The following is a 25,755-nucleotide window of genomic DNA, read 5'->3' as shown; positions in this document are numbered from 1 at the left end:
AGGGTTTGAAAGTGAAGAAAGCTGATCCTAACCCTCAGCAAATGAAACATTAAAGACATGAGATGTAAATTGGCTATTTTAGAAGGACAATTTCACTGAAAGGCATGACAGTGGATCGGAAATGGTAATATTTAAGATCAAATGTGTGCATTGCAACAGTTTGTTTTTAGGGGTACAAGAAGCCAACACAAAAAATTAACTCAGTTAACAAAAAAAACTAATGATAGTATTCAATCCTAAGAGGTGTCATATAAAGTTGCCAGATAAAAAAGCAGATCTGAGAAATGGATGAAGTTTAGTTGAGAGCAAAGGAGGAACAAGGTGTTGTAAAAATGCAGTATTAGAGTATGAGTGAAGCTTGCAAGGGACATAAAAGTGGGTTGTAAGAGTTCTTTGAAGTATGTAAAGAAAGAAAAAGATTGGCATAGGTGAATGTAGCCCTCTTATAACCTGACATGTGAAAATAGATAATGGAGAACAAGAAAATGGCAAAGTAATTAAACAATTGTTTAATTCTGTGTTCACAGAAGTTGCAAATCGTTTCTCAGAAATGCTAGGCAAACAAGATTCTGTTTGGAACAAAGTATTGAAGGAAATTAGTATTACTTAAAAAAAAGCTGAAAAATCAATGGGCCTGAAAGCTGATTGGTCCGCAGATCCTGATATTTATATCTCAAGGTATGAAAGAAGGTGTCATGGAAAAAGTGATTTGGCTGCCGTTTTCTGAAATTCTGGGAGGCAAATGTATGTAACTTGACTATTTTTAAGAAAGGAGGAAGGAAGAAAATTGGGAATTTCAGTCTGGTTAGCCTAACATCAGTGGTAAGTAAATGCTGAAGTCTGTATATTAGTAATCAGCCTGTTCAGGCGTGTTATGACACAGCTGTGGAACAGGTGAGACTTGAACCAAGGCCTCATGGCTTAGAGGTTTAGACATGACTACTGCACTGCAAGGTGCCCAATAATGTTGGAGTCTATTTTGATAGACTCCACATCCTGGATGTGATAACAGGACACATGGTGAATGCCAATTGGGTTACATAACCAGCATGGATTTGTGAAAGGGAAGTAATTATTAACAGGCTTGCTGGAGTATTTTTCAGAATGTAACAAGTAGAATAGATGAAGGAAAACGAGTGAATCTGGTGTATTTGGATTTTCAGAAAGCTTTTGATAAAGTCTCCTAATAGAAGTTGTGCAAAAATCAGAGCATGTGGGATTGTGGTAATGTGCTGACATAATTTGAAAATTGATTAGCGGATAGGAAATAGTAGGAATAACTCAGGCTTCAGAGAGATTTCAACAATTTGTGAGTAAGCGCTTTAGTAGAAAAGTAGGAATGGAAGAGTATTATTTAAATAGTAATAGTTTGGAAAATGTTGAGTTACAAAGGGATTTGGATATCCTTGTGCTCTAGTCACTGAAAGCAAGTATGCAGGAGCAGCAAACACTGAAAAAGGATAATATGTTAGCCTTCATCATAGGATGGTTTGTGTATGGTAGCAAAGAGGTCTTATTTCATCTGTATATGGCCATGGTGAGAGCACACCTGGGACACTCTGTTTCTTTCCCTGTATGACAAGCAAAGATGACCAAAACTACACAAATGTTCACCAGACTGATTCCTGAGAGGGCAGGTTTGTTGTATAAGAAGAAATTGGGCCTGAATTCACTGGAACTTATAAGCACATGATTTTTCAGTGAAATACAAAGTTTTGATAGAGTTGAATATATTGGATGCAGACATGGTGTTTCTCCTGACCAGATGTGCCATAACAAGGGTCATGATATCAGGATATGCATTAGGAAATTTCTGACTGAGGTGATGAGAAATTTCTTCATTTAGTTGTGAATCTGAAGACTTCTGTACCATAGAAGGCTGTGGAAGCCAACTCACCGAGCATATTTAAGAAAGAAATAGAGGCAATACTGTTGAGGGCTATGAGGTGAGAATAGGAGAGAATGATATTCAAATAGATTTCAGCCATGACCATTTAGACTAACTAAGCTCAGTGGGCCAACTTGCATTCTATCCTATTTTTGTTTCTTGATAGAGGAATTCAGGATTTTGGGCTCTGGACATAATAGATGCAGAGAAATCATTCCCATTGATGAAAGGGTTGAGAACCAAGGAGATCTGATTTAAAATTATTATTCTATTTGAGTAAGAAATGCTTGGAGAATTCTGCTAAAATGAAAAGTGTTGATGAATTTTCTTCAAATTGGCTTACATGATACTGTGTAGATGTTTAGATGATCCATCCACTTATAATACAACTTTGCTGCAGGAGGAATAAAATTTCATATTTATTCCAACTTGACTACCAAAACATTAATTTTGACTTAAAAATATATCCTATAAATCTTGGAAAATAAATGTGTATCTTTATACATGACAGCTAGTGTTTGAAAGATGTGAAGTTTTGATGGTTTGTCAAGTGTTCCAATATAGCTTCATAAAAATTGAGGATTCAGTCTTGTTGATTTAGTTTGACAGTTACATTTCTAATCTTTCCATTGTTATTCTGTGCTGATCATAGTTCAGTATTGCAATCAAATGTTACTCAATACAGACATAATAAGGACTGATATGCAACATAGAAATCGTAGAAACCAACCCAACCGCCCCGTTGCTGAACACTTTAACTCCCCCTCCCACTCCGCCAAGAACATGCAGGTCCTTGGCCTCCTCCATCGCCAGATCATGGCAATATGATGCCTGGAGGAAGAGCGCCTCATCTTCCACCTAGGAACCCTCCAACCACAAGGGATGAATGCAGATTTCTCCAGCTTCCTCATTTCCCCTCCCCCCACCTTATCTCAGTCCCAACCCTCAGACTCAGCACAGTCTTTTTGACCTGCAATCTTCTTCCCGACCTCTCCGCCCCCCAACCCCTCTCTGGCCTATCACCCTCACCTTAACCTCCTTCCACCTATCGCATTCCCAACGCCCCTCCCCCAAGTCCCTCTTCCCTACCTTTTATCTTAGCCTGCTTGGCACACCCTCCTCATTCCTGAAGAAGGGCTTATGCCCGAAACGTCGATTCTACTGCTTCTTTGATGCTGCCTGACCTGCTGCGCTTTTCCAGCAACACATTTTTCAGCTAGAAATCTGTTTGCCATGTGTTTCTTTTGGGATGAGTATTTTAGAATACAATTCTAGAGCATCCACTAATTCAGTAATGTGAATGCAGAAAAACTTTTCAGGCATGTTGAATTCAATCCTTCACTTCACATTTATAGTATCTCTTCAGATTTACTTTCAGTGTAAGAATGAATAAACATGTAGGTTGGTCAGTCTACAAATAAGAATTTATAAATGGCTTTGACTTTGTCAATTGAGAGTGCTTAAGGGGTGTCCTCCTTAAGTTTTCTTTCCGTTAGAAATTTGTTACTGTCTTCTGTCTACACCATAATGACATGCAAGCTGCAGTCTTCACCAGTGGAATCACCATAAGCTGTTTATCTCAGTGAAAACAGGGTCAATCAAGGATGTGTAATTGCATTAACATTTCTCCCTTTTCCTCTCTTCATTACTGCACTTCATCTCTAACAACTTACTTGGAGGTGTGGAGGAAATGTACAAAACAAATGGGGAGCTGCATAGAGTTCAATCTCTAAAAGCAAGTAATGATGTGTGCACTCTCTAACTGAGTTCCAGAAGATTATTGACTTCTCTAAAGAATGAGAAAATGGGTCTTTTACATAATACCTGGAAACAAACCAGCTCCCACAGTATAATGCCTTCCCCATTTACAACCTCCTGTCAGTTAAGATCAGTGATGAAATTCTGGGAACCATGGACCACTTTCTGTAACTTGGGGATGACTTCTCAACGAGTGTGTTTAGGAGATTTGGACAAATTGACCCAGCAATCTCAAAGCAATGGAGAAATGCTATCAACGGTGCTGTTGCAGGATCCTTAATCCAATTGCAAGAAAGATGGTCCAAGGTCAGTGTCCTTTCCTGACCCAATATGCCAGCATTTCTGCAGTTATCATTCAACCAGCTCTAATTGGCTGAATTTTTTTTTGCCTAACACCAGACTTCTGAATCAATCTAGAATTTGATCATGGGAGGACATTCCCAGGAGGATATTCCCAGGAGAACATCAGAATCACTTTAGGAATGTTCTTGGAACAGCAGTGAAGAGGGCAAATATCCATGCTGACTCAGGTCTGACCAAAATGAGGAAAGGTCATTTCCCCAGATAGCACACATAACTCAAGATATTATGCAGAATGTGCAGAGATGAAGACAAGGGGCTGGATGAACTGCGCAAACCTAGGGGGGAAAAAGACCTCAACCCAACTCTTTAAGCACCGTTTGTGCTGAATGTGACAATGTCTGCAAATTATCCAGTGAACTTTGTGACAATCACAAAATCCATCAAGTCAGAATGGAAGCAAGTCCTCTTCAATCTTTAGGAATTGCCACAAGAGGATGAAAAGAGAAAGGCAGGCATTGCTGATTGCCCTACATAGGACTGTGATCTTTATTAGGTATTTGTGCCTTAATTTATCTTTGCAGTAAATTTGAGGACAAACCATGAAAGCACCATGAAATCTGGTCTGATAGAAATTATTAAGATGTTTTACAAATATTGAACATGACTCATCATAATTGTGCCCTGTTGAATTCAACCACTACAACTTATTATTGCCTGACAATAAGAAATAATAATCAAACTCTTCAGCGCTACAAAAGTAATTCATCACACTTAATTTTTTAATTTTAACTTACTTTTCTATCAACCTATTCAGACATGTTATTACACACCTCTGGAGCAGGTGGGACTTGAACCTGGGCTTCTCAGTCCAGGGGTAGGGACACTACCAAAAGAGTCTCTCTCACTTAAATAAAAGAAATCCTAACTACCTTTTTACCTTCTCCACCTGAACCTGATAGAACTCTTGACTGCGTTGTCTTTTTTTATACAATTTTTACAACTGGATAGAAAGGCCTTCCAGACCCATCCCTTCTAAGTGCTTGGGACCAAACACTTGCCAGCACAATTAGGTGTTAATTATTTATTGATTTTGAGGCAGGCTAATGGATTGCCAACGATTAGTAGTCTACAGGGAGACAACATCAAAAGTTAGCTCATTACACTTTAACCACCTATTGCTTTAGTGCTCTTACATTGTATGTATACTCTTTGCTTTAAAAGCCTAGCATTTGAAATGAGCTGATGTCTAATTCCTTTCTGTGAAAACATGCTAAAATTGAAAAATGAATTAAGGAGCAACAGTGGAATTGTCTTATATACTTTATGCAGCCAATCAAATTCTTGAATTGTTGCTATTTTACCAGTATTGGGTAATTAATTTATATTTTTGATATATCATTATTGAACTTATTGATGTAGCCAAGAAACTGTTAAGGCCAAATCCATTAATGTTTAAGTGAACTAAAGTGTAAAAAAAAAAAAATTTAAATCAGTCACTTATTTATTTGACATGATAGAAGAAGGTGCTAAATATAAACTGAAAGATCTGTGGATGCTAGAAATCAGAAACAAAAACAAAATATGCTGAAAAATCTCAGCAGGTCTGGCAGCATCTGTGGAAAGAAACAACTTAGTGTTTCGCGTCCATTGACCAGAAGGGAAGGGTCACTGGACCCAAAATGTTAACTGATTTCTCTCCACAGCTGCTGCCAGACCTGTTGAGCTTTTCCAGCAATTTTAGTTTTTGTTTGTGTATGTTGTGGAAGAAAGAGCAGGCCATTCTGTCACTTCGAGTTCCACCACTCTGTTAAATTATGATTGATCTTTACCTACATGTTCATATGTCTGGTCTCTGTTCAATATTAATGTGAATTTGTATAGGAATGGGATTGAAAAAAACGAATTTTGTATCGTTAGGTTTGATCTTGGCCTCAAATTTCAATATGTCTTGTGGCAGATTGCTGTTCATAAAGCTGAACTTGTGCATATCTTTGCATTGTATAGATCTTCTAAGTAAAATAACAATTTCAGAAATATATTGGATTTTTTGCCATCCTGGACTTTAGATTAAGACATTAACATTTTTAAAAATTGTCTAGGATTAAATGCAGAGCAGAAAAGGAGAGTAAATGAAGGAGTGGCAAGATGATAGTTGCCCTGCTACCGTGCCCACTGTCGGTTCAGTTGAAGATACTTAAAATGTCAAATCTCAGCTTTTTTTTAACCGTTCTATAGCTGTCTTCATTCCATTTAAATTATAATTGCATATTTGTTATACAGTACAGATGTTGGTTATTTTGCCCTTGGGGTATTCCATAGTTAGTTTGTAACTTGAGAATCTTCCTGTTAATGAGAAAAAAAATCCAAATTTGTACAACATTCTTTTGCACAAAGTAATGCCTCAGGAAATAGATTGTGTGTTGGCCTCATTACGTAGACTTTAAATAATTACAAGGGGCAGATATTTGCTATACTTGCATTAGGCACTCCCAACAGAATAATTGCATGACCAGAATGAAATGGAACAGTCAGTGTAAACAATTGTGAATTCTAGAACGGCAATGGAAAGTCTGAAAAATCACAATCTGGCTTACAGGTATTATTTATATCCCCAGTGTTATTCGCTGCTACCTGACTTCCTTTTATTTGACTGGTTTCCTGGTGACCAAAAGTTAATTGTTGACTTAGATTTAAATTTCTTCCCTAGAAGCTTCTTGTATTTAGTTCCTTTCCTAGCCCTGGTGCCCATTTGGATTTATTATTAACACATTTTGTTGATCTATTTTCTTTTTTATTCCTCATTCCATTTCAAACTTAAGACTGAGGATTTACTTCCCATGTTTAAAACATATTTGGTTCTACCTAACCGCAAGTCTGGGGAGCTTATGCAGTTCGAACTTCTTCCCCAATTACCTCTGCTTTTACTTGGTTAATTTGGAGAAGATCCCTGAATTCATTAGTCAATCAAATTTTCCCCTTATTAACTTAATTAGGACATTTGTATTAAACTGTATAAAACAAGTGATCCTCTAACTTATCACAAATAGCGCCATGAAAAAAAATTCCGGAATTCCTTCCTATTATAAAGTTCATCTCGTTCATTGTGGTATTAATCGATAATGTTAATTTTCCGTATCCAGATATTTGGATAGATGGTGGAAATCATGAAAATTGTGCTTATTTTTGGACAGTTGTGACAATTGCACCACAGCAGCTGAGACAAGCTGCAAAATTATAAAAGAACATCATCCCAGGGTCTAGATCCATGTCATTCCTCAACATGGCAGATAAGGAATAGTGCAGTACTGCAAGAACCCAAACTCTCGAAATTTGCAGTTGACACAAAGATGGGTGGGAGAGTGAGCTGTGAGGAGGATGTAGGGATGTTTCAGTGTGATTTGGACAAGCAGAGTGAATTAACAAATGCTTGTCAAATGCAGTATAATTTGGACAAGTTATTCACGTTGTTAGCAAAAACAGAAAGAAAGATTATTATGTTTATGACTATAAATTGAGAGAGAGGAACAGGCAATGAGACCTCGGTGTCCTTGTCCACCAGTCGCTGAAGGTAAGCATGCAGTGAAAAAAGCAAGTGATATGTTGGTCATCAAAGTGAGAAGATACAAGTAGGGGATTAGGGATATCTTGCTGCAATAATAAAGGGCCTTGGTAAGATCACAGAGAACATAGAACATTACAGCGCAGTCTAGACCCTTCAGCCCTCGATGTTGCACTGAGGAACGAATCTGAAGCATATCTATCTTACGTTATGCCAATTTCATCCATATGTTTATCCAATGATCATTTAACTGCCCTTAAAGTTGGCCTGTCAACTACTATTGCAGGCAGTGTGTTCCACACCCCTACTACTACTCTGAGTAATGAAACTACCTCTGACATCTATTCTGTATCTATCATCTCTCAACTTAAAGCAATGTCCATCGTGGTAGCTATCACCATCTGAGTAAAAAGGCTCTTACTGTCCACTCTATCTAACCCTCTGATTATCTTCTATGTCTCAATTAAGTCACCTCTCAATCATCTTCTCTCTAATGAAAACAGCCTCAAGTCTCTTAGCCTTTCCTCATAAGACCTTACCTCCGTACCAGTAACATCCTAGTGAAACCCCTTTGCATCCTTTCTAAAGCTTCCACATCCCTCCTATAATGCGGTGACCAGAACTGCACCCAATACTCCAAGTGCAACCACGCCAGAGTTTCGTACAGCTGCAGCATGACCTTGTGATTCTGAAATTCAATCCCTCTACCAATAAAAGCTAACACACCGTGGGTGGCAACTTTCAGGGATCTATGTATATGGATACCAAGAATCTTACCATTAGCCCAGTATCCTCTATTCCTGTTGCTCCTTCCAAAGTGAATCACCTCTCACTCTTCCACATTAAACTCCATTTGATTCCCCTCAGCCCAGCTCTTCAGCTTATCTATGTCCCTCTGTAACCTGCAACATCCTTCAGCACTATCCACAACTCCACCGACCTTAGTGACATCAGCAAATTTACTAACCCATCCTTCTATGCCCTCATCTAGGTTATTTATAAAAATGACCAACAGCAGTGGCCCCAAAACAGATCGTTGCAGTATACCACTAGTAACTGAACTCCAAAATGAACATTTTCCTCTGTCTCCTTTCAGCTAGCCAATTTATGATCCAAACCACTAAATCACCCTCAATCCCATGTGCAATAGCCTACATAGATTAGATTACATTACAGTGTGGAAACAGGCCCTTCGGCCCAACAAGTCCACACCGACGCGCCGAAGCGAAACCCACCCATACCCCTACATTTACCCCTTACCTAACACTACGGGCAATTTAGCATGGCCAATTCACCTGACCCTGCACATCTTTTGGACTGTGGGAGGAAACCGGAGCACCCGGAGGAAACCCACGCAGACACTGGGAGAACGTGCAAACTCCACACAGTCAGTCGCCTGAGGCAGGAATTGAACCCGGGTCTCAGGCGCTGTGAGGCAGCAGTGCTAACCACTGTGCCACCGTGCCGCCCGTGCCTACAGTGGGAGGAACCTTATCAAATGCCTTACTGCCTTACATATACCCCACATGAACTGCTTTACCCTCATCCACTTGTTTAGTCACCATCTCAAAGAACTCAATAAGGTTTGCGATGCACAACCTACCCTTCACAAAACCATGTTGACTATTCCTAATCAACTTATTCCTCTCTAGATGATTATAAATCCTATCTCTTATAACCTTTTCCAACACTTTACCCACAAACGAATAAAATATACTTACCATGGTTGCCTTTACTCCCCTTAGAACATAGAACAATACAGCACAGAACAGGCCCTTCGGCCCACGATGTTGTGCCGAACATTTGTCCTGCCTTAAGCACCCATCCATGTACCTATCCAATTGCCGCTTAAAGGTCCCCAAAGATTCTGACTCTACCACTCCCACAGGCAGCGCATTCCATGCCCCCACCACTCTCTGGGTAAAGAACCCACCCCTGACATCACCCCTATACCTTCCACCCTTCACCTTAAATTTATGTCCCCTTGTAACACTCTTTGGTACCCAGGGAAAAAGTTTCTGACTGTCTACTCTATCTATTCCTCTGATCATCTTATAAACTTCTATCAAGTCACCCCTCATCCTTCGCCGTTCCAACGAGAAAAGGCCTAGCACTCTCAACCTATCCTCGTACGACCTATTCTCCATTCCAGGCAACATCCTGGTAAATCTTCTCTGCACCCTCTCCAAAGCTTCCACATCTTTCCTAAAGTGAGGTGACCAGAACTGCACCCAGTACTCCAAATGTGGCCTAACCAAAGTCCTGTACAGTTGCAACATCACTTCACAACTCTTGAATTCAGTCCCTCTGCTAATGAATGCTAATACACCATAGGCCTTCTTACAAGCTCTATCCACCTGAGTGGCAACTTTCAAAGACCTATGAACATAGACCCCAAGATCCCTCTGTTCCTCCACCTCACTAAGAACCCTACCGTTAACCCTGTATTCCACATTCTTATTTGTCTTTCCAAAATGGACAACCTCACACTTGGCAGGGTTGAACTCCATCTGCCACTCCTCAGCCCAGCTCTGCATCATATCCAAGTCCCTTTGCAGCCGACAAGAGCCCTCCTCACTATCCACAACGCCACCAATCTTCGTATCATCTGCAAATTTACTGACCCACCCTTCGACTCCCTCATCCAAGTCATTAATAAAAATTACAAATAGAAGAGGACCCAGAACTGATCCCTGCGGAACTCCACTTGTAACTGGGCTCCAGGCTGAATATTTACCATCTACCACCACTCTCTGACTTCGACCGGTTAGCCAGTTTTCTATCCAATTGGCCAAATTTCCCTCTATCCCATGCCTCCTGACTTTCCGCATAAGCCTACCATGGGGAACCTTATCAAATGCCTTACTAAAATCCATGTATACTACATCCACTGCTCTACCCTCATCCACATGCTTGGTCACCTCCTCAAAGAATTCAATCAGACTTGTAAGGCAAGACCTACCCTTCACAAATCCGTGCTGGCTGTCCCTAATCAAGCAGTGCCTTTCCAGATACTCATAAATCCTATCCCTCAGTACCCTTTCCATTACTTTACCTACCACCGAAGTAAGACTAACTGGCCTGTAATTCCCGGGGTTATCCCTATTCCCTTTTTTGAACAGGGGCACAACATTCGCCACTCTCCAGTCCCCTGGTCCCACCCCCGTTGACAGTGAAAATGAAAAGATCATTGCCAACGGTACTGCAATTTCCTCTCTTGCTTCCCACATAATCCTAGGATATATCTCATCAGGCCCGGGGGACTTGTCTATCCTCAAGTTGTTAAAATATCCAACACATCTTCCTTCCTAACATGTATCTCCTCTAGCTTACCAGTCCGTTTCACACTCTCCTCTTCAACAATACGGTCCCTCTCGTTTGTAAATACTGAAGAAAAGTACTCATTCAAGACCTCTCCTATCTCTTCCGACTCAATACACAGTCTCCCACTACTGTCCTTGATCGGACCTACCCTCATTCTCATGTTTCTCACATACGCATAAAATGCCTTTGGGTTATCCTTGATCCTATCCGCCAGAGATTTTTCATGCCCTCTCTTGGCTCTCCTAATCCCTTTCTTCAGGTCCCTTCTGGCTATCCTGTATCCCTCCACTGCTCTGTCTGAACCCTGTTTCCTCAACCTTATGTAAGCCTCCTTCTTCCTCTTTACAAGACATTCAACCTCCCTCATCAACCAAGGTTCCCTCACACGACCATTTCTTTCCTGCCTGACCGGTACATACATATCAAGGACACGTCGTATCTGTTCCTTGAAAAAGTTCCACATTTCCACGACATCCTTCCCCGACAGCCTATGCTCCCAACTTATGCTCCTCAGATCCTGTCTTACAGCATCGTAATTACCCTTCCCCCAATTGTAAAACCTACCCTGTTGCACGCACCTATCTCTCTCCATAACCAAGGTGAAAGTCACAGAATTGTGGTCACCAATACCAAAATGTTCACCCACTAACAAGCCCATCACTTGTCCTGGTTCATTACCGAGTACCAAATCCAAAATGGCCTCCCCTCTGGTCGGACAATCTACATACTGTGTTAGAAAAGCTTCCTGGACACACTGCACAAACACCGCCCCATCCAATCTACTTGATCTAAAGAGCTTCCAATCAATATTTGGAAAGTTGAAATCGCCCATGACTACTACCCTGTGGCTTCTGCACCTTTCCAAAATCTGTTTCCCAATCTGTTTCTCCACATCTCTGCTGCTATTGGGGGGCCTATAGTAAACACCCAACAAGGTGACTGCACCTTTCCTATTTCTGACTTCAGCCCATACTACCTCTAAAGGCAGATCCCCCTCGAACTGCCTTTCAGTAGCTGTTATACCATTTCTAATTAGCAACGCCACCTCCCCCCCTCCTTTTTTACCACCCTCCCTAATCCTACTGAAACATCTGTAACCAGGAACCTCCAACAACCATTCCTGTCCCTCTTCTATCCACGTTTCCGTGATGGCCACAACATCGTAGTCCCAGGTACCTATCCACACCTTAAGTTCACCAACCTTATTTCTGATACTCCTTGCGTTGAAGTATACGCACTTGAACCCATCTCTGTGTCCGCAAGTATTCCCTGTCAGTGCTACCTTCTTCACAGCCTCCCCACACACTTGGACAAACAGCTAGCCTACTTGCTGGACTACAAGTCCGGATCTCATCCCCCTGCCAAATTAGTTTAAACCCCCCCGAAGATAGCTAGCAAACCTACCCCCCAGGATATTGGTGCCCTTCTGGTTCAGGTGCAACCCGTCCTGCTTGTACAGGTCCCACCTTCCCCAGAATGCAGTCCAATTGTCCAAATACCTGAAGCCCTCCCTCCTACACCATCCTTGCAGCCACGTGTTCAACTGCACTCTCTCCCTATTCCTTGCCTCACTGCCACGTGGCACCGGCAACAACCCAGAGATGACGACTGTCTGTCCGAGCTTTCAGCTTCCAGCGTAGCTCCCTGAGCTCCTGAATGACCTCCTCACCTCTCTTCCTACCTATGTCATTGGTGCCAACGTGCACCACGACTTCTGGCTGCACACCCTCCCCCTTAAGGATTCTGAAGACAAGGTCCGAGACGTCTCGGACCCTGGTACCCGGGTGGCAACAAACCATCCGAGAGTCTCGCCCATGCCCACAGAATCGCCTGTCTGTCCCTCTAACTAGAGAGTCTCCTATAACTAGCGCTCTCCTCCTCTCCCCCTTTCCCTTCTGAGTCTCAGAGCCAGACTTCACGCCACAGACCCGGTCACTGCAGCTTACCCCTGCTAGGCTGACCCCCCACCAGTATCCAAAGCGGTATACCTATTGTTTAGGGGAATGACAACAGGAGATCCCTGCACTTCCTGCTTCCTCCCCTTCCCACCTCTAACTGTTACCCAGCTACCTCTGTTCTCTGGCGTAACTATGTCCCTGTAGCTTCTATCTATCACCTTCTCAGCCTCTCGAATAATCCTCAGTTCATCCAACTCCAGTTCCAGTTCCCTAACTCGTTCTGTGAGGAGCAGAATCTGACTGCATTTCCTGCAGATGAAGTCGGCAGGAGTATCGGTGGTCACCCCTACCTCAAACATCCGGCAGGAGGAACATTCCACTGCCTGCGCTGCCATTACTCTACACTTCGTCTCCAAAGCAAGAACACTGAGTAGCTTACCTGTGAACTTTAAAGTTAGGTTAGAGGAGGAGGATGGGAGGGAGGTCCTACTATGTAGGGCCTGGGGTTTAGAACACACCCACTCAAATATCAATCACTTACCTTCCCGACCAGCTCTGCGCGCCAACCTCACTTCTGCCCAGCTCGCGCAGCTCTCTGCTGAGAAAAGACCGTTGGCATCGAGGTAAGTTCTTTATATATCACTTACCTTCCCGACCAGCTCTGCGCTCCAACCTCACTTCCGCCCAGCTCGCGCCGCTCTCTGCTGAGAAAAGACCTTCTTGAACAAGGGGACAACATTTGCCATTATCCAGTCTTCTGGCACTATTCCTGTAGAAAATGACGACATAAAGGTCAAAGCCAAAAACTCTGCAATATCCTCCGTGGCTTCCCAGAGAAATCTAGAATAAATCCCATTCGGCCCAGGGGACTTAGCTATTTTCACACTTTCAGAATTGCTAACACCTCCTCCTTGTGAACCTCAATCCATCTAGTCTAGTAGCCTGTATCTCAGTATCCTCCTCAACAACATTGTCTTTTTCCAGTGTGAATACCGATAAAAAATATTCGTTTAGCGCTTCCCCTATCTCCTCGGACTCCACGCACAGCTTCCCACTACTATCCTTGATTGGCCCTATTCATTCTTTTATTCCTGATCTAGCTATAGAACGCTTTAGGGTTTTCCTTGATCCTATCTGCCAACAACTTCTCCTAGCTCTTCTTAGCTCTTTCTTTAGGTCTTTTCTGGCTAATTTAAAACTTTAATGTGCCCTAACTAAGCCTTCATGTATCATCCAAACATAAGCTTTCTTCTTCCTCTTGACAAGAGATTCAACTTTCTTAGTAAATCACAGCTCCCTCGCTCGACCACTTCCTCCCTGCCTGACAGGTACATACTTGTCAAGGACACGCAGTAGCTGTTCCTTGAATAAGCTCCACATTTCAATTGTGCCCATCCCCTGCAGTTTCCTTCCCTATCCTATGCATCCTGTGCATCCTAAATCTTGCCTAAACACATCATAATTGCCTTTCCCCTAGCAATAACTCTTGGCCTGCGGTATATTCCTATCCCTTTCCATGACTAAAGTAAACATAATCGAATTATGGTCACTATCACCAAAGTGCTCACCTACCTCCAAATCTAACACCTGGCCAGGTTCATTACCCAGTACCAAATGCAATGTGACCTTGCCCCTTGTTGGCCTGTCTACATACGGTGTCAGGAAACCATTCTGCACACATTGGATAAAAACTGACCCATTTAATGTATTCAAACTATCGTATTTCCAGTCAATATTTGGAAAGTTAAAGTCCCCGTAACAACTATCTTGTTACTCTCGCTCCTATCCAGAATTATCTTTGCTATCCTATTCTCTGCATCTCTGGAACTATTCGGAGACCTATAGAAAACTCCCAACAGGGTGACCTCTCCTTTCCTGTTGCTAATCTCAGCCCATACCACCTCAGTAGATGAGTCCTCATAGTAATACTGTCCTTGACCAACAATGCCACACCTACCCCTGTTTTACCATCTTCTTACTGAAACATCTAAATCCCAGAACCTGCAACAACCATTCCTGTCCCTATTCTTTCCATATCTCCAAAATGGCCACAACATTGAAGTTCCAGATACCAACCCATGCTGCAGTTTCATCCACCTTATTCCTGATGTTCCTGGCATTGAAGTAGACACACTTCAAACTACCTTCTTGCTTGCCGGTGAACACTTGCGACCTTGAAACCTCATTTCTGACCTCACTGCTCTCAACCTCCTGGACACTGGAGCTACAATTTAGGTTCCGATCCTCCTGCTGAATTAGCTTAAATCCTCCTGAAGAGCATTAGTAGGGTGCAAATCCCACAGATGTAGTCAGCAGGGTCACTAGTGGTGATCTTTATCTCCTGCATTCTGCAGGAGGAACATTCAACTGCCCTAACCCCCATCCCCACTATTCTAAATTCCCAAAGCGACTATTGAAAAATAACGATTAAGAAAAAAACTAGTTATCTTTTCAATCTGACACACAACCTTCTTTTTTGGTTAGAAGAGATGGATGGATGGGTGATACTACCTAAGTAGGGTTTCGGGTAAAGCAACCACCCAAATAACCACCCACTTCACTTACTCAGCAGTCCCATGTCCGCTCCTGCTCAGCATGTGCTCTGCTTATTCATGAGGTAAGTTTTCAAATCAGTGATTCACCTTCCCATCAGCCCCCAGTCAACGCTCCTGCCCTTCCTGCTTCCAATCAGCCCCCTGGTCGACATTCCCGCTCTTCTTGCTGCTGAAACGAAACTTCTGAACATTTGGGATGTTGAGGGCAGTTTTGGTCTCCTTATTTGAAGAAGGATATTTTGGCTATGGAGGTAGTGCAACAAAGCTTTACCAAATGATTCCTACAATTGCAGGGCTAATGTGGAGACACTGGATCAGTTAGGATTATATTCAAGGGAGTTTAGAAGAATGAGGAGGATCTCAAAATTCTTAAAGCATGAGACAGGGGAGATGCACGAATCATGTTTCCGATGGTGGAGGGTGGGTGGACTACAGTACCAGTGGTTACAGTCCTCAGGGTACGGAGTTAAACCTTTTGGGACTGAGATTAGAAATGTCTTCACCTGCGGAATGATGAGCCTGTGGAATTCTCTGCCACAGAAAGCAGTATGATTTCAAGAAGGAGTTTACATTGCACTTAGGCTAAAGGAATCAAAGGATATTGGGGAGAAGTCGGGACATACTATTGAGTTGGATGATTAGCCATGCTTATAATGAATTGCAAAGAATGCTTGAAGGACCAGATCGTCTTCTCCTATTTGGTATGTTTCTATGCTTCTTGTCTTTGAAGGCTCGATTCCAGTAAAGTGAATTTCTGTTCTGTCAAAGCTGCAATATCTCCTTTATCTCCCAATTCTCCAACACACTCCCTCTCACTCATTATGTTTCTCATTGCACAGATCTGACAGCATCTGTAGAGAAAGAAAAAGTTAAAAAGGCTGTTCTAGCTTCCACCACCTGCAATGTTTGTCTAGAAGCTCAGAGAATATTGGAAGACAACTTATAGCAAAAAGAAAATCCCTGTGCAGATGTTTGTGTTTGATTCATTTTGTTCACAGTTTGGAGCTTTTGGAATTTTTCTGCTCCAAGCTAAGGCCACAGTAACTTCTGTATTCCTTTAAAAAATACCTAGTCACAAACATGATGAAAACCTTGGGACATAGCAGCTGATGTGAAATGTAGGTGCGCCCAATATGCTGATCATCACTGTATCTTTGTGGATTCCTGTGCAGATGTATTTCTGCTGGAGTACAGTTTTAAACGTCAGCCTGCTGAAACAAAAAAAAAGCATAGAACTAGGAGCAGGCAGAGTCCATTCAGCCCTTGGAGCATGCTGCACCATTCAATATGGCTGTCTGATCTGCTATCTCCATGTCATACTCCAGTTTTCTCTCTATATTCTCGATGCCTTGAATACTTTCTTAAAAATTCAAAATTTCGCAGGTTGACCACTCTGAGTTAAGAAATGTTTCCTCATTTGAGTCCTAAATAGCCTAGCTCATATCCTGAGACTGTGAACCCTGTTTCAAACTCACCAGCAACTGAAAATATCCTTCTGGCATCTAGTCTATAGCCCTATTTGAATTTTGTATGTTTCAATCAGATCCCCAGTCATTCTTCTAAACTCTGATTCGACTAGGCCTGTATTCACTGCTCTCTCGTTGCGACCTCGTGAAATGTTGTGCTCTCCATCTATTGTGAGTATATTCTGTTAAGTAGAGACACCAAAACTATACAGAATACTTCAGGTGCATCTCACTCAAGGCCCTGCATAACTACATTAAGACATCCCTGCTTCTGAACTCAAATGCTCTCACAACAAAGGCTATAATGTATTTATTTATAACTATTTGCCTTCTAATTGATGCTGCCTTTGCATGTTTATTTTCATTGACTGGGTGTACAAGAATACCCAGATCCCTTTGTATGTGGACATTCCCAATATATCATTATTTAATATGCAAGCAAGTGAACAGCTTTACCTTCTCAGTGTCAGATGCAACATGATCTCCCCCTCACCCCTTTCAAAGTTGAGAGGAAAGATGTGAGCTGTTATATTTTGGTACTGTGTTTATAACTTAGGGTAAGTGAAGGGGAATATGTGACTGGTACTGAAATCTGCATGGCAGTAACCCTCGGTGGTTTGACTGGTAGAGGTTGACTATGAGGTTAGATTAGCTTGCTAGGAAAAAGGCACAAGATAGTTATATTTGAAGACATTCACAGTTTCTTAAGTTCACAATGGGTAGACTGTAAGATTTTTGAATTCATTTCAACTTTTAATTCTAAGACCCAAGTGATTACTAATTATAGATTTTGGTTGTCTCAATCTATCAAATGTTTACTGACCTAATTAATTAGAAGACTTGTTCTAATTACAAGTGTCTTCACAAGTTTTACAGTATTTATTGAGTTCATCAAAGCAATCATAAAAGAAGTGATACTAATTAAGTCGTAATTTTCAATTGCTCCACTTCAAAATACTAGTTTGTGACATTGGTTGACTGGGCACAGGTGTCTTGTTTTATTTGCTGACTAAAATCTTTCCTCTGTTTTCAGTCTTCCTTTCTTAAATATCAAATTATTATAAATCACCACTAAACCTTTAGAAACATAGAAAATAGGGACAGGAGTATGCCATTCAGCTTTTTGTGCCTGCTCCACATTCAATATGGTCATGGCGAATCATTCCAACTGAGTACCCTGTTCCCGCTTTTGCCCCATACCCTTTGGTAACGTTAGCTCTGAGAACTATATCTATCTAATTCTTGAAAACATGCAATGTTTTGGCCTGAACTACCTTCTGTGGCAGTGAATTCCACTCTCTGTTTGAAAACATTTCTTCTCACCTTGTAGTTCCAAATGATCTATCTTGTATCCTTGGATTGTGACCCCTGGTTCTGCATACCCCAGTCATTGGAAACGTTCTTCCTGCATTTTCCCTGGTTTATCCCATTAGAATTTTCTGGGTTTCTATGAGATTCTCCCCCCACCAACTCCAATAAACATTGTCCTAACCGATTCAGTCTCTCTTCATATGTCAGTTCTGCCTTCCCAGGAATTGGTCTGGTAAACCTTTGTGGCACTCCCTCCATCATCAGAATAGTCTTCCTCAGAGTAGGAGACTAAAACTGCACACTGTACTCAAAGTGTTGTCTTGCCAAGGCTTTGTGCAATTGCAGTAATGCATCCTTGTTCCTCTACTCAAATCCTGTCGCTATGAAAGCCAACATAATATTTGCCTTCTACTCGATCTGCTGCAGCTGCAAGCATATTTTTAGCGACTGGTGTGCAAGGATAACAAGGTGTCGCTGCATCTCTCCCTTTCTCAATCTATCGCTACTCAGATGTTAATCAACCTTCCTGCTTTTTCTAGCAAAGTAGATAATTTCATATCAAAAGTATACATAATCAGTCATGCATTTTCCCACTCAACATGTCAAATCACATTGAAGCATCTCTGCATTCTCCTCAGAGTTTGGCTCCTCACCCAGTTTTGTGTCATCTACAAACCTGGAGATATTACATTTAATTTCCTCATATAAATCATTAGTATATAATGTGAATACCTGGGATCCAAACACTGATTCTTGTGGTATTCCATCGGTCATTTACAGTTCCTTAGAAAACAACCCATTTATTCCTACTCTCTCTTTCCTGTCTACCAGGTAGTTCTCTGTCCATTTCAGTGCATTATCCCCATTGTATATGTTAATCTCTTACGTTAAATCTTCTGGAATACCTTCTGCAATTCCCTAGTAAACCGCATCCACTGGTTTCCCCCTTACCAACTAGTTATATGCTCAAAAAAATCCAGTACATCTGTCCAGTTTATTTCCCTTAAGAAATCCATGCTGTCATCTGTCAATCTCATCATTGTTTTACAAGCGCTGTGCTATTAATCCTTTATAATAGACTCTATTTCGGATTTTTTCCATTGCTGATGTCAAGCTCAATGGTCCATAATTTGCTGTTTTCACTCTGTCTCCTTTTTAAATAATGCGGTTGCATTAGCTACAGTGCAATTCTTAGGAATTGTTCCAGAGTCAATGGAATCTTGAAAGATGACCACAAATGTATCCGCTATTTCTCGGGCCACTTGCTTTAAGTACTCTGGGGTGTATAGCCCTCCCTTAGTTCTAATATTATCACTAATATACCTACTTAGCCGTGGTTGGACCACCTTTCTCATTTTTGTACCAGGAAAGAATAAACAACTTTTGCAGTTCCTACGTGAACACTTCAACTATTTGGCATTGCCTATCCACTGTCATCCTTTTAAGTAATGCTCCCCAACTTATCATATCCAGCTCTTGCTTCATACAATCGCAGTTTCCTTTATTTAAATTCAGAATTCTAGTCTCAGAATCTACTATGTCACTCTCCATGTTTGTGAAGAATTCATTATATTATCATAATATACTATTATTTATATCAGAATTACAGCTGCATGTTTCTTGCATCTCTTAGTTCATGTTAATGCCTTCCCCAGCATTATCACGACATACTACCCCAGTATCGTTTTCTGCCCTCTGGTGTTTCTAAGTTCTACCCATACAGATTCCACTTCACCGGAGCTAATATCCTCCCTCAATATTGCATTAATGTCCTCTTTAACCAGCAATTCTATGCCACCTTCTTCTCCTCTTTGTCTGTCTTTCCTAAAACTGAATACTCACGGTTATTCAGTTCCCACCCCCGGTTACCTTGTAGCCACTTGTCTTTAATCCCACTTATGTCATATTCATTTGAATCTATTTGTGCGACTGATTAATTGACTTTATTGCAAATGCTCTGCACATTAAAACAAGGCCTTAAGTTTTGTCTTGTCTTAACTTTCTTAGTTATAATCATGTTAATTCGCACTGTAGGTTGAAATCTTTATCACTTTTCTTAATTCTGCATCTTTCATTTTCACCCATATTACACTTTCTGCTGTCTCCCTATGTAGATTCCCAGCCCCATGGTACTCCAGTTTAAACCCTCCCAAACTCCATTAGCATATAGTTTCCCTAGGTTATTGGTTTTGGGCCTGGACAGATCCAAGCTTGTACTGCTCCCACCTCACCTAAATTTCCAAAGCCTGAGAAATTTGGAGCTCCACCCACCCCCCCATCTCTCCAGCCATGTAATCATCTGATTTATCTACTCTTCTACACATGCTACTGGTAGCAATCCTGAGATAACAACTTTTGAAGTCCTTTTTAACTTGCTACCTAAATCTCTATATTCTACTTTTAGGACCTCATTCCTTTTGTTACTTATGTCATTGGTACTAATATGCATATACCATGCATATAATATGCATATTTCCTTCTTTTCATCTCCCACTCCAGAATATTCTCGGCTGCTCTGAGCCATACATTTGAGGTGAGTCAATATTCTTCTTAGAGAGTTGCTACCAAGTCCTGTTCTCCATTAATGCCTGTATTTGCTGAACTGCATTCTAACTTTTGTTCCTTTCTGAAGGCGCTCCTTGAAAACTGCATATTCTGCCATAATATTGCCTAATGTGTGTCAACGTCCCATTCTGTCTTATAATGCTCTTGTGCGATGTCTTGAGACATTAAAGGTGCTATATAAATGCATGTTTTGGTGGTAAGTATGCATACATTTCATTTTAAAGCAGGGAACATGGTACAAGTTATAATATACTTAGCTCCTCACTTGTGTACACTGGTGAATAGTTTCTGTTGCAGCGCATCTAAAAGATCCATGAGCAATCTGTTTGTCATAAAAGTTTTCTTTAAAGGTATGAGTACATCGGAGATTAGGCTGTAGTTAGTTGTAATTTATGGTATTACTACACAATGGGATAAATGCCATATAAAGAATTGAGGGAAGGGTGTCTAATATTTCCTTCTTGTTTGCTAACTTAAATGCGTATTAGGAGCTTCAGAAGCCATTAATAAGTCGATTAATTTACATAGGTCAAAGTTGCTGAAAGCATAGTTCTGATTTTATGATTTTTCAGCCACGGAGGCAACTGTGCTAACAATAACCCATCCCAATCTTCTTGGCCTTGGGATACAAAGGAGGACAACCAGCAATCCATTAATTAGAAATGGCAATAGATCAAGCTATCATTTCAGTCTTAGGCCAAATGTGGATCTTCCAGCGACAGTTTGAAAACAGTTTGATCTCATGGGATACTTAGTGTCTGACTTGTCTGCTAAAATACATGTTGACTGAATCAAACTTGTTACCCTTACTGATCATTCCTATTACCACCACCTTTTTAAAATGTCAGTCATAATTTTTTTTTAAAAACTCATTGCCTGCCCTTGTGTTAACTGTAAGTAATATTGTACTGAACTTTCTCACAATTTTTCCACCACTGGGTTATGCTGACTGATTTGCTATAATTTGATTTATTCCTTACTGCATTGTAAAACAACAGGATAGTGTTAACTGTTTTCTGATATCACATCTGTAATGTTAACAAAAATGTTCAGAGCTTTGCTGTTTTGTCCCTTGCTTCTCTTGACACTGAGATGCATTTCATCTGGTTCTGGTGATTGATCTACTTTCAAAGTTCACAAACCTTTAATGTTTATTACCTATGTTTGTCGCACCTATTATTTCAGTTTCTCTTTAACTATAAAGTTGGCAGCACCCCATCCTTTGTCAAACCAAGTGCAATGTTTTTGTTAACAACCATGACCATGTGTTCTTCCTCATCAAATAAATTACTTACATATTTAGGAAAAACTTTTTTGTTTTCTTTGATTTCTCCTTGGCAATTTTTTTTAATGCAACCTCTGATAACATATAGCAAATGGTAATACATCTGTAAGAATCCACTGCCAGTTTCTGCAGTACTACCAGAGGTAGATGCAGTACTGCAATGTAAATATGTGCAACAGCTCTAGAATAACCTTAGTTCTGGGTCCCAAAGGTGGTTTGTACTTCTGGCATGGAATCTTTCATTGCTGCCATGAAAGTTTATGATGATTTTTGTGGCTTTAAAATGTAAAAATAAACCAGAAGGAAAATGTACATCTAGCATCTTTTCAAACAATGAAAAATCTCAAATCATATTTCAGCATATGAAGTACTTGGTAGTGACTGGTATGGTTAAGGATACATGACAGCCAATTTGCATATAGCAAGATCCCAGAAACAGCAATGTAATAATGACAAGCTATCTGTTTTTGTTCATTTGCTGGTCGAAGGGAATGTTTTGGCCGGTAGAGAGATGTACAGCGCAGAAACAGACCTGTCAGTCCAACTCGTCCATGCTGACCAGATATCCTAAATTAATCTAGTCTCATTTGCCAGCACTTGGCCCGTATCCCTCTAAACCCTTATCATGTACCCATCCAGATGACTTAAATGTTCTCCCAGTCTCCAACACTTCCTCTAGCAGCTAATTCCATATACGCACCACCCTTTGTGAAAAAGCTGCCCCTTAGGTCCTTTTAAATCTTCTCCCTCTCACCTCTAGTTTTGGATTTCCCTACCCTACCCTGAGAAAAAGACCTTGCCTACTCACCATATCTATGCCCCTCATGATTTTATAAACCTCTATTTGGTTATCCCTCAGCCTCTGACGCTCCAGAGAAAATAGTCCATGCCTATTTAGCCTTTTCTGACAGCTCAAATCATCCAACTACCCAGAAAGCGCCACTGTTTTTCTTCAAATAGTACAGGAGCAGGAGTCAGCCATTCAGCTTACTGAACCTGCTCCACATTCAAATAGATCAAGATTGATCAGTGCCAACTTGGTATGCTGTTTCCATATCCCTTGATGTCATTAGTCTCCACAAATTGATCCATTACCATCTTGGACGCACTCAATGACTGAGTTTCCACAACCATCTGCAGTACAGAAATCCAAAGATTACCAAGTTCGAAGTGAGCTCAGTCCGACCTGGCTTGCCTTTTAGTCTGAGACTGTGTTCCTGTTTGTAGACATCACAGCCAGGGGAAATGTCCTTCCTGCAATTACTCCATCTAACCATTTTAAGAATTTCAGAAATTTCGACAAGATCATCTCTCATTCTTCTAAATACTGGTCCAATATTTATACTGTCAGACTAGCTCAGATATAAATAGTTGCTGGGCACTGACAACTACCAGAATCATCAGGGTATCTTAGCATGAGATAGAAATTCTGTCTCATTAGAAATGCACTCCAACCAAAGGATTACACAAAAATCTCAATTCATTAAATTTCACTGCTTGGTGTTTAAGCCACAGAATTAGCCTCTCAGTAGAGTGGCTTTGTATCTCAAAAGTTTATTTTCTTGTCCCTCAAAATTGAAGCAAAAAAGAATGGAAACTTAATTTAAGGCCAAAACTTAATATTTAGGAGTTTAATCAAAGTTTAACACTCAAAATAAGATTTCTAGTCTGCAGTGTTCCTAATATAGTTCAATATTATGTTGAATTATGTGTTCGAATTTTATATTGATTTATTCTGGGCCTAAAATCATATTTTTAAATTTCAGGTCTTCTTCAGAATTCTGATCACATCTATAGCAAGTTTGAAAATGAATAAAGGAACTCTGCTTTCAAGAGTGCCTGGATGTTTTTAATACTCTCACTATTGCAACCCACTATTCAATCAAATGAAGCAGTCTATCTTCACATTAACATATATTTTACATCAAAAATCATGTTATTTTCATATCATTGTATTTCAGTATGATTTCTGCATCTGTAATGTTAAAAGTCCTGCAATTCTGTTGAAATGACATGGTAAGAAACATGTTAAATTGTCTTTTCAAAGTTGATATATTCCATCAGATGTCCAACTGTCATGTGGCAAATTGCACTTTTGTATAGAAACTGACAATTTATATTTTCAGTAGTGACAATTATGATGAGAAATCCTCCAAGCTACTTACCTATGAGATTCCTTACTTGCACAGTATTGTTAAGATAATTAAAATGAATGCTGGATTCTTGGTTTTATTTTGATGTTGTATATTGTCTAATTTGACATTATACAAATACTAGCCCTACTATATTTCAAAAATGCTGGATTTGATTCAGATACTTTATTTCTAGTCTGATACAGATTACAATGAAGAGATTTTATTTTTGTTTCAAAGTCATATACTGTTGAGAAGAATTAATGCCCAGGCCATTTCAGTCTGCTGCATAAAATGAAAACAGAAAATGCTGGAAATACTCAGCAGGTCAGAAAGCATCAATGAGGAGTGAAATAATGAGAGTTTCAGGTTTAATAATATACATCAGAACTTAATCTGCATTATTATACCTTACTTTATATTATGCACATTGCTATACCTTGTTTCCAAAGAGATCACTAATAGATGCTGAAACTTAACTTGAACTAGTAGAAAGTTTTCTAAATCATAGTTTGTTCTGGTGTCAAATAATAAATTCAGTTGCATACTATATTGTTAAAAACAGAAGTTATTTGGGTGATATCATTTGCATCATGGGATAATTGTCACCTGCTTTAAAATACAAATCTAAAATGGCAAATCTTTATTACAAGTCTAAATTGTTTTGATGTTTATGTTAGGCAGATCTTTGCACATTAGCAGTTCACAGTCTGATATACTTTAAATCACTATAATATTCAATTACAAGAATGAGATATTGCTGTAATTTACGATTTTTCTTTGTACAAATGAAGTCTATAAACAGACTTGATTGCTTTCAGAATGGAGATGTCTCCCAATAAGTGCCAAAGGGAGTGAGAAATTTCATCTATTCCCTAACATTACATTTTCTAAATATTTTCAATGAATTGTAATTGTTTTGTGTATTTTTCCCACTCCGTTTAATAAATTTAACTTGTCAATGTACAATATGTATTGCAATGTCTAGTTCTAGCCTCCTACTGAAGGGACACCAAGACCTTGTCCATATTGAGTTGTAGCTGACTTTTGATGAATTGGCTCAGTTGCCTGCCATTCTATAAGGCAAACTTTGTGCATAGCTTCCCCCAAGTTGCATTAAAAGAAATAGTAGTAAGATCCAGAACTCCCTTTTCTGTTTCATTCATACTAATTCTGTGCTTGTATGAAAGTGCAGGCTCAGTTATAGCCCCTTAGCTGAGATATCTTGGGACAACATAAAGGCAAAAGAGAGCTAGCATTATAAGTCTTTACCAAATTTTTCTGAACTTTGCACCTGTGAAGTAGTTATTCTTCAGGAATAAGAGTCTTATGGATAGTTTGTTTCATTATTCTACAATGAACATTTTTTTTTACAAGGTTTGAAGGTGAAAATACCAGAAGTCTTCAAGACGTGTCCTTTCCTGTTAACTCCTAGCTCAAGCCTGATTTTCATCTGGAGTCATCCAAATAGTTTTTGGAAAATGATTACAAAAATAACATTTGTATATACTTTAATTAAAACAATCTTTTGGGCAGTTACAGCAACTCATCTGCTTTCAGCAGTGGAGGATTTTAAGCGGAAAGGACCCATGCAGTCTGAATTGTTTTGGTCGACTATAATTTTTCTGAAAAGTTTTGTGCCTATTAGTTTCAGTCTGAGCATTTGTGTTCCTGAAACTGAGTAGTAATTATTTGTTGGGTAAATTCTGAA

The 25,755-nt window shown here is 40.2% G+C and overlaps 1 protein-coding gene across 1 annotated transcript in view; it reads left to right on the top strand.

Moving 5' to 3' along the window:
- Positions 1-25,181, top strand: part of LOC122549974 (pituitary tumor-transforming gene 1 protein-interacting protein-like) — a 63,311-nt gene extending 38,130 nt beyond the window's left edge. Inside the window, exon 7 of the mRNA XM_043690289.2 lies at positions 23,679-25,181. Coding sequence (XP_043546224.1) covers positions 23,679-23,728 — 50 coding nt within the window. The 3' untranslated portion in view covers positions 23,729-25,181. The remainder of the gene's footprint in view (positions 1-23,678) is intronic.
- The last annotated feature ends 574 nt before the right edge of the window (positions 25,182-25,755 follow it).

This window comes from Chiloscyllium plagiosum, unplaced genomic scaffold (genome assembly GCF_037043375.1).
Source record: "Chiloscyllium plagiosum isolate Xiang-an unplaced genomic scaffold, Cpla_swu_hap1 HiC_scaffold_5, whole genome shotgun sequence".
Taxonomy (NCBI): Eukaryota; Metazoa; Chordata; class Chondrichthyes; order Orectolobiformes; family Hemiscylliidae; genus Chiloscyllium; species Chiloscyllium plagiosum.
The sequence above is the reverse complement of the archived record's forward strand: the minus strand, read 5'-3'. Positions and strand labels throughout refer to the sequence as shown.